The sequence below is a fragment of the Scylla paramamosain genome, chromosome 16 (genome assembly GCF_035594125.1).
Source record: "Scylla paramamosain isolate STU-SP2022 chromosome 16, ASM3559412v1, whole genome shotgun sequence".
Lineage (NCBI taxonomy): Eukaryota > Metazoa > Arthropoda > Malacostraca > Decapoda > Portunidae > Scylla > Scylla paramamosain.
In genome coordinates this window covers 6,604,566-6,615,000 of record NC_087166.1, presented here as the reverse complement: position 1 = coordinate 6,615,000, position 10,435 = coordinate 6,604,566, and the positions used below count along the sequence as shown (strand labels likewise).

At 36.7% G+C, this 10,435-nt stretch overlaps 1 protein-coding gene across 1 annotated transcript in view; it reads left to right on the top strand.

Moving 5' to 3' along the window:
• LOC135107936 (unc-112-related protein-like) overlaps positions 1 to 8,306 on the top strand; it is a 45,206-nt gene extending 36,900 nt beyond the window's left edge. The window contains 6 exon segments of the mRNA XM_064018382.1: positions 450 to 659; positions 2,648 to 2,680; positions 3,917 to 4,057; positions 4,244 to 4,339; positions 4,708 to 4,797; positions 5,044 to 8,306. Coding sequence (XP_063874452.1) covers positions 450 to 659; positions 2,648 to 2,680; positions 3,917 to 4,057; positions 4,244 to 4,339; positions 4,708 to 4,797; positions 5,044 to 5,154 — 681 coding nt within the window. The 3' untranslated portion in view covers positions 5,155 to 8,306.
• The last annotated feature ends 2,129 nt before the right edge of the window (positions 8,307 to 10,435 follow it).

Sequence of the window (10,435 nt, the reverse complement as noted above, 5' to 3'; positions counted from 1 at the left end):
GTGGTTGTGTGGAAGTTGTCCTGTTTTATTATTCTTTAGTGGGCTGGTTAAGTTAACATTGGCAGCAGCTGTGATTCCAGATTTGAGTGTTGGCCTTTTGAGGCTCACTTAGACTCCACTTGATGTGAGAGGTAACCTTCCTTTATAATCCTTGCTGTTTACCCCAGGTAGTGAGATGATAGAACTTAAAAGATGTATTCATATAATGTTTTATATATTTCTTTTATTTGAAATTACCATCCTATTTTGATTTGAAATTTTGAACAGTAAGCATTCATATTAATCTTCAGTATTTAAATGTGGCATGAAAATACAGTACATTTATTCCACTTACACAAGAGTATAGAAATGAGTTTTCTTTAAGTGGATGAGGATGGAGCAAGCTACAGCAATACAAAATCTTTCTGGCATTAATAGGTACATAAACATTCCTTGGATGTTTCTTGCAGGAAGACCAGTATGCTCGTTGGTTGGCTGCCATGAGACTTGCTGCCAAGGGCAAGTCTTTAGCTGACTCCTCTTATGAGAGTGAAGTCAAGTCCATCCAGGCCTTCCTTGCCATGCAGCATCCATCCGCCCCTCAGATCAATCCTGAGTCCCTGGACATCCAGCCAGAGGACTACATGCCTCCTCGCTACTCCCGCCGCATCAGGAGCAAGGTGAGGCTTACCTGGCAACTCTTGCCTTCTGCCAGAGACTGTTATCTTCAACTTTTCCACACATTTACTAGCTTATGCAGTTTCTTATGTGAAACTTCATGCTGTTCTATACATTATAAGTGGTATGATGTATTGACTTTTCCTTCATGAACACTTCAGAATTGATAACCATTTATCTTGTTGGTCTATGCCACATGTGCTGCAGCCTCTTGCATGTTGTGGGTTAGAGGTGCAGGAGCCTCCCAGCTGAGGTGTGACTCACAGAGTAAGTGCATCACCCCTCCAGCACACCTGTTAGGGAGGCTTTGTGTGGCCTGTAGCCATAACTCCTATATTGAGTCTAGTTGTAATGATTGCAGGAAGGTCTCCCAAGTATGTTAAAATGTACAAAACAAGGAAGTACTTGCAAGCAAGGACTGGGTTTTAAGTCTGCTAGAAGTAGTAAAATAAAGTAGCAATTAAGAAGTGCTGTTGAGATGATGACGTAATTAGTTGTTTATAGATTATTAAAAATCAGTGTATTTTTGGAAGACTGGGTAGTTAGAGACTGGAGGTAAGTGAGGGATTGAATTAGCCCCTGATAGTCTTCACACACACACACACACACACACACACACACACACGCGTGCGCCAACGCCACGGACCGGTACAGACTCAGCGCGATTCCCATCAATCAATAGTCCCTTCTAGATTAGACTTACCTTTAGGATTAATGTTAAGTATTTCCCCCCCTCTGTAAATTTTCAGTTTGTTAGCTGCCTAAATAATAAAATGGTTATTATTATTATTATTATTATTATTACACACAAAAAAAAATTAAATAAAAATAAAAATAAAAATAAATAAATAAATAAATAAAAAAAATAAATAAAGAAAGAAAAATAAAATAAATAAATAAGTAAAAAAAAAATAAATAAATAATAATAATAATAATAATAATAATAATAAAAATAATAATAATAATGATAATAATAATGATAATAAATAAATGAAATAATAATAATAATTTATCAGTAGATAAAAAACAATTAAGATAAATAAAAGAAATAGATTTCAGGTTGGGAGAATAATGAAATAACAACATTACATCTTTTCTCCTTCTGCCATTAGCCAGGCTCAGCTTGCATCCCAGGACCTAACCCGGTAAATGTGTAATATTATGCCCCTAATTAGTATCTGAGTCTCTTGTATAAGCACAGTCCTGTTCCTGTTAGTGATGTACCTTGTGTCTGGTAGATGGCTGCACCCTCCTCATAGACAAGCTGTATGTCCTCATCACTACAGTCAGAGACAAAAGTTTGGTGTTAGTTCCTCTCTGTAATTTTGGGGGCAGTCTGAATACACAATATTTATAGTATTTTTGTTCATACTTTTTTATTCTTTACACATCACTTCATGAATTAGTAGATCTGGGTATATTTTACTTTATTTATTTATTTTATTTTATTTATTTTTTATTTACTTATTTATTATTATCATTTATTTACTTATTTATTTATTTATTTATTTTTTTTTTTTTTTATCTTAGAATACACATTAGTGGAGCTGAGTTTCTTTGTTATTCTATTTCATAAACCAAATATATATATCTTGATACCTTACTACAGTGCTGTTCATGGCAATGGATTCTTTAGATTACTGCATTCTTGCATCATATTGGTTGTGTGACACCAGTTTTACCCTTAGCAAATAGTTTACTTTACAGGAGTTTCTTTTACACACACTCCTGCAGTAGAAAAATTATTTATTCAAATCCATTTGCCCTTTTGTTTATTCTGACTTTTCTTTTTTTTTTTTTTGAATAAATAAGATTTAAAAGTTGTGTAGCTTCCTCATTTTCTTCCAGCTGTGTGTCCTTGAGATTGATAGATAGATTTCCTTTTATTTGTCACTTTAATCAGTGTCTCACTTCATGACTTGCACAGCAAACACAAACACTCATCATGTGGATGATTACTGTAGCTATCTGTTCTTCATTCTCTGCACAGGGTTGGTGTGGAGCACCATATCCTGAATATATGGTAAATTGTGGCTTAAATGTGTGGTGTGTGAACCCTCCACCAGCACTCACTGAACACCTTAATGGAAACACCTTGACTCATTAGCAGCCACCTATGGAAGTTCTTTGCATGCCCATGTATAGAGTGGCTTGGGGGCTACTCATTGTCCCTGTGTCAGCAGCTTTTGTGCTCTGCAGAGTTATTTCCATTTTCTTTTATATAGCTTAATCTTTGTTTTTCTTCTGTTCTTGTGTGTTGGTATTTTATTCATTATGTTCCTCCTTGTGTGCTGGGCTTTTGTCCCTCCCTTACCCATCACCTACCTTCCACCCTTCTTTCTTTCACCTTGCAGTGTTTTTTACTCGATGCACACCTGATAAAAGAATATTTCTATATTTTGTGTCACAGTATCACCACTTGTGGTGTTTGTTCATTCTTTAAAGTACAAGTGCATATAGTATTGCTAATTGTATAAACTTTCAAGGGGCTTTTCTGTACATGTATTGTTTGTATTCTTATATGAGCACGTTTAGGGGCTAAAATAACATGGAAAGATATGTTTTTTTATTTTGTGCTCTCTTTGACATATAATCCCTGACAAGCAGGATATTATATGCTCACTGATCCTTGGTGTTCCAAGGCCTTCAGCATGTCACTGCTTTCACTGTCATTTTAAAAAAGTCACATTCACTGTATTTATTTGTCAGTAGCACATTAAGCACTGTTTCTGTGAAGAAAATGCATATTTAATGTTGATATGATTGTCATCATTTTGCACAAATTTCATTTCGTTTGAAATATGGTTTAGGACACCATGCTAAGTAATGTGATATCAAATGTTGAAATCATTCAGATCCCTCTATTGCACACATGTTCATTATTTTGTTGAATTTTTTGTGAAAATCATAAAGAGTTTGATGTGTAAAGATAATTCTTATCACATTGCAGTTGTAATATAAACTGTAATCCATTGCTTGGTTGAATCTTAGTGATCTCGCATCACTTTAAGCTCATACTGCACAATTAAATTATCAGTGCTCATTGACTGTTTTTTTTGATAATTGAAAAAGAAACTGTCTTATGTTTGCAATCAGTTTTTTAAGTTGAATTAAGAAACAAACAATGATGCAATTTGGGATCCATATCTTTAATTAAACATATTCAAAGTTTTCAAAAAGTAATAATAAGAAAGAGTTATGTCTGTGTGTGTGATTAATGAAAGAAGCAGAACTGAAATTGTGTCTCTTCCTTTTGTAGGGTGTGCAGCGTATCCTTGAGGCCCATGCCAATGTGAAGGACTTGCCGCTGGTGGATGCCAAGTTGCAGTACATCCGTGCGTGGCAGGCACTGCCAGACTATGGCATCGCCCTCTTCCTGGTCAAGCACATGGGTCACAAGGTAATGATCTTATTTATTTGTACAAAAGACAACACATCACTGAGTGCAAATAGATGAGAGAGAGAGAGAGAGAGAGAGAATGTTCACCTGTTCTCTTTCTTCTGCCTTTCATCAAGTGTGTTGTGGTAGCACTGTAGCTCCCTAGTTGCAAGTGCCCTTTATTATTTACATTACACTTTCTTACAGCGTGAAGAGTTGCTGGGTGTGGCCTTCAATAGGATAATGAGGATGGAACCTGGCAGTGGTGACCACATCAAGACATGGCGTTACAACACAATGAAGGTGTGTGTTGCTGCCTCTCTCCATTCTACAAAGAGCACACCAAACTACACCCACAGACCACATCTCACCACACACCTCACCACATAATCATTTACTTCCCTTTTTTTTAAACCCATTAATATTTAGTTTTATCTATAGGGTTTTACAATTGGTTTTCCATTTTTTTTTCATCAGATTTTGAACATTTTCACTACAGATCTGCCGGAAAGTAGAATGAAGATTGATCTGGAAGCAGAATCTGAAAGCATGAAATATATAAGCAATATAAACAGTTATAATAGTAATAGCAATAGAAATATTAGTATAAGTAAGTCAATTTAAGGCCCCCATTGCAAACCTGACATGTACATAATGTTACTTCTTCTCAGGCTTGGAATGTGAACTGGGAGACAAAACACATGATGATCCAGTTTGAAGAGGACAATGTGGTGTTCTCTTGCCTCACAGCAGACTGCAAGGTGAGGCTCAGGGAGGCTGCTGGAAGGCTTTGCTGATCCTTTCACCATGTTCTCATTTGTTGCACCTTTCAGATTCATTCTGCACAGTCACATAATTTTATTCATGTAGATTCTCCTCATCAGTTGGTGCAGAATAAATTACATCTGATAAACTATTCTCCTGATATGTCTTTATACTTAATAGTGTTTGTGATCCATGCTAAAATTCTCTCTTCATATCTCTTCATACATGGTTTTGGTTCACAGGTGGTGCATGAGTTCATTGGAGGATACATTTTCCTGTCCATGCGAACCAAGGATGCCAATCAGAACCTGAATGAGGAGCTGTTCCACAAGCTAACTGGCGGGTGGGTCTGAGGGGCCAGTGAGCAGTGGCCCCAGTGGCGTGAGGTGTGTCAAGCTTCCATGTACATGTTTGGAAATTATATTCTTGCAGGAATTGTTACTGATGAAGAATTTCAGAGTTTATCTTGCCAATTTCATGTTACTCTAATTAATCTATATTGATAAAAAGATATGACAGATCTATTTTAACTAATATATGTTGATGCTGATAAATTCTGTTGATGTAACAAAAACTCAAAAGTTATGTAAGAGCTGCACTGTCTTTATTGAATAAGCTTGCAAATATTACATATTAATTAGAAATTCTGGTATGGACTTGAAATGTGACATGGCTTCCATCATATCATTTTTACATTGCATACTCACACAGTATTGTTCCCAGTAGTCATGGGTTTAGTTACTCTACTAGCTTTATTTCAACTTGTGGAGTAATGCTTCCATTCTCTTGTGTTCAATAAATTTATTGTTACATTTGTATTTATGCATTGCTCTGATGATTCCTTTCCCTGAGAAAATGTCTCCCAAGAGGACAGCCTTAAGAGAAGACTACATCTTTTTCCCTTCATGCTCACAATCCCATTATTGTATTTGCTCTTTCATTTTATTCCTTCTATTCCTTGGATACAAGTGTCAAACAGTTTGTAAAATTTTGTCTCTTCCCTTTATTTCTGTTATGTTGATATTTTGTAAGTGTATTTTCATGTTGGTTTGATGTGCCTCTTTAGATTGGAGCTGAAACAAGGAGTTAATGAGTATGTGTGTATGTGCATGTGCTGTATCTCTTGTTGTCAGAGCCACACAGATAATTTGTTAGTTTTTTTTTGCAATAGATGGAAAAATGACATTTGCTAACATGATGACATAAATCATGCTTTGGATAATCAGTTTTTGGCTAACATTAAGTTGAACTCTGTACTTTGTTCCTTTCTTGTAAATATTTAGAATAAGTTATAAATTTCTTATGTTAGCCAACCAGTTGTGGCTGGAAACTGGAGTTCTGCTGTTTGTGTAAAGGTTTGTTAGAGGTTAATCTAATAATTCATATTTGCTAGGCAAGCTAATTCTTGTACCTACTTATTATGAATTTGTCTTCCTCCTCCATACTTTTTTTCTTAATGAAGAGGCAAGGTGATGTCCGAGAACAATTTACAAATCTTGAAAGTTTGAACTACATACTGATTTAATTGTGCTACTTCGCAGTCCATTTTAAAATATCAGGATGCAACTTTTAGGTAAGGAGTTACTATAAATCTATGTAAAAGAAAATTTCAGTCTTGGTTTTGAGCTTGTACTGTAGGGAAATGGACCACAGTGCAGGCAGTTACTGCAGTCCTATGTTGTCTTGCCTGTGGGTGTTAATGCTACAGCTGGGAAGGATATTGTTGGGGAGGGCAGGCAAGGCAGGGCTGGGGGCTGACCAACAGAGCAGTAGCACTCACCAGCCATTCAGACATGTACATAAGCTGAAATTCAGTCGCTTTTTGTTTTCGCTTGCTTTCTGTATTATTTTGATGACATTAAATATTTTAATGCATAATAATCTGTAAAGCGCTATCGTTACTTGATTAAGTAGGTTAAAGATAAACTGTAGCATCTTCTTTGAATGAATATTTATTTTAATAAGTACTGTGTATTGAATTATAAGATCTGATGACAGAATATATTTAAATGAGGATGTTACTGTAAAGCTGCAAACTAAAAAGTACAATGAGGGAAAAAATTATACTGTCTCACCATATACAGTAAATTGTGGCTACACACCTTCACTAACATTGTCGTGGGTCTCTGAACACTTGTAGAGGCCTGGCTCAAGATTTGCTTGTGTCTCCCTCCCTGTGCTCAAAATGCTAGACAATCATGGAACAACTTGGGAGGCACTCAGAGGTTATGTGTACTACAGTACTAGGAATGCTTTAAATAGGTTAGTTTTTGCCTACCTTCACCATATCAAATGCCATTTTATGTACGAACATTTCAAAGATGTATTAGAAGAAAGTGGAATTGTAAGAGAAGGTAGAAATCTTGGCCAGGGATGTTTTTATCCAGTAATGTTATGTAAATCTGAAGGGATATTATGAACACTTGGCCAATAATCTGGTGGTGTTTGTGTGCTCAGGACAGATACAATATCTTACTCTTAAACAAACAACCTGTATTGTTTCTTGTTGACGTGTGTGTGTGTGTGTGTGTGTGTGTGTGTGTGTGTGTGTGTGTGTGTGTGTGTGTGTGTGTGTGTGTGTGTGTGTGTGTGTGTGTGTGTGTGTGTGTGCAATTTAATTACCTTCTTTAATTCTTTGCTTTGTTCTCTCTCTCTCTCTCTCTCTCTCTCTCTCTCTCTCTCTCTCTCTCTCTCTCTCTCTCTCTCTCTCTCTCTCTCTCTCTCTCTCTCTCTCTCTCTCTCTCTCTCTCTCTCTCTCTCTCTCTCTCTCTCTCTCTCTCTCTCTCTCTCTCTCTCTCTCTCTCTCTCTCTCTCTCTCTCTCTCTCTCTCTCTCTCTCTCATTTCATAAATGCTACTCTTATAGGAGTGTGCTTGATATGGATTATTGTGTGTTAGTTGTGTGTGTGAAAGCTGGATGTTGTGTCACATCACCAGGAGTGTCTGCAAAACATGGGCATGGTAAGTGTTTACTTTGAAACAATATTCCATCTTTTGACTTGTAACTGTATCACATGAAATATTCAGTCCTTGTTGGAATACTTACAGTTATGAATTAAGAGGTTGCTTTCATTATTAAGAATTGTTATTAAGATGGAGTAGATGCTACCACCAACCAACCTTGGCCATTTACTAAAATGTAGCATGATAGAGCAGTAGAGATTTTGTGAAAAATACCTATTCACTAGTAGTGAGGAATAGACAACATTCATATGATAGAAACTATTTTGACATGTCCCAATGTACTGTGCACGTTTTTTGTGGTTGCCTAATTGTTCATATTGTTAAGCTTGCTTGAGGTACAAGATTATAGTCCATCAAACATCCAGATAATTGTGGCTTATACAGAGTTGAAGTCCATCCATGAATAAACTGCCTTTGAATGATTCCTGCTGGTGTGGTCAGGATGTACAGAACTTGTCCATTTATGGTGTTTGCCAACTATAGCCTTATTAATGGTGCCTACTCTGCATTTAATGCTGAAATATATGTATAATACAGTGATAATGGATTTTACTCATACTAGCTGGTATGAAAAGATGACCACTTATTCTTTTGAGACAAAATCAAAAGTATAAGTAATATTTCATGAGCCTTTTATCAAGATGCATATTTCCGAAGGATATCGTATTTGTTTTTCATTGAATCCTGAATATTCAAATGCAATTTCATTCCAGTACCTAAAATCAGGGTATATTTTTATTTGTTAGTTCATGTATTTGGAGGATGAGTATGAGAAGGAACTAAGTCTGATGAGGCATTTAAGAAGCCAATGAGTGAAAAAAGAACTATATACTATAACCATAACTATATAGTATATATTATAACCACCTGGGAGGTGAAAGGATAGATATGCAACAATGACAATAAGACAACAATAAAAGTAAACAAATGAAACAAGGGAAAGCTCTTTTATATTCGTTTATCAAAATGTTAAGAGTGTTAGGAAGTCTACAGGTAATGAAGGTAAAGTTGGGAACACTGGTAAACTCTGGAACCCTCTGCCTGCCTTTGTATTTCTCCATTCCTATGACAAATTCTTTCAAGAGGGAGGTCTCAAGACACTTCCTTAACTTTGAATACTCTTTTTGATACTTTTGCTTCTGGGACTAGCACCTCATTAGACCTTTTTTTGTTTTATTTATTTCATTTATCTATTTTCTTTACAATTCTGTTGCCCTCCACCAGTAGCACTCTTATATTAAGAAGGAAAAATAACAATGGAATCTGATGGTACTCCTTACCCTGGGACACAGGCCATTGTAACATCCACAATTTATAGGTAACATTATAAAGCATTTAATTTAGATATGGACAGATATTCTTTAGTCCAGCATATTGTTAGGCAATACAGTGTGTTCAGGTAAACCTATGGAGACTGGTTGAAGATTTAGTTGCATATCAGCACTATATAGGTAGAAATATCTAGCATATCTAGCAATACTCATTTCAGAAATCAGGGCATAAAATATGAGTAAAAAATGAAATTTATTTATTTATTTACTTATTATTTTTTTTTTTTATAGGAGGGACACCAGCCAAGGATAACAAAATTATGGTAAAAAAAAAAAATGTTTACTGAGGTGCTGGTCCCCAGAGTCAAAAGCTATTGTAAAAAATTAAAGGATAAGTGTCTTGAAACCTCCCTCTTGAAGGAGTTCAAATCATAGGAAGAAGGAAATCCAGAAGCAAGAAGAGAGTTCCAGAGTTTACCAGAGAAAGGGATGAAGGATTGAGAATACTGGTCATTGGTCAACTCTTGTATTAGAGAGGTGGACAGAATAGGGGTGAGAGAAAGAAGTTTTGTGCAGAGAGGCCATGTGAAGAGGGAAGGCATACAGTTAGCAAGAGCAGAAGAGCAATCAGAGTAAAAAAAAAAAAGAGTGGTAGAAAATAGCAAAAGATGCATCACTGCAGTGATGACAGAGAGGCTGAAGACAGTTAGAGGAAAGAAGCTGATAAAATGAAAGGCTTGATTCCATACTGTCTAGAAGAACGGTATGAGTGGAAGCCCCTTCCCTCCCCCAATTACATGAGAAGCATACTCCATACATGGACAGACAAGGGCTACATGGAAGACAGCCTAAGTATCGTCATGATAGATACCTCGCCCACTAATCCTTTGTTGATGTTGATGTGACGCTTAACTAAGAGTAATCATCCATCCAACCAGCATTTCTGTCTTGACTCACATACACACGCACACACACACACACATACACACACATGGCAGGGAAGAAGGTGGCAGTGCAATGCTATTACCACTACACCACCACAATACAATACCACACGTCTCGATATCCTTGGCACCCCCTTCATTCCTCCTTCGTTCTTCCTCCTCTTCCTCCTCCAGCCAGTCACCTGGCTGACCTCCCGTATGGACGTGCTCTGTGACCTCTGTTCTGGCCTGTGTTTACGTGGACCTGAGCTGACCTCCATATTGCTAAGTGTTGTCGTTAATATTACTCTGTGTTGTTTTCTGTACTTTTGAAACTTACTTCCACTGTCTAGATATCTAGAACAGAACATAAGAAATAAGGGAAGCTGCAAGAAGCGACCAGGCTTACATGTGGCAGTCCCTCAGAACATAAGAAATAATGGAAGCTGCAAGAAGCGACCAGGCTTACATGTGGCAG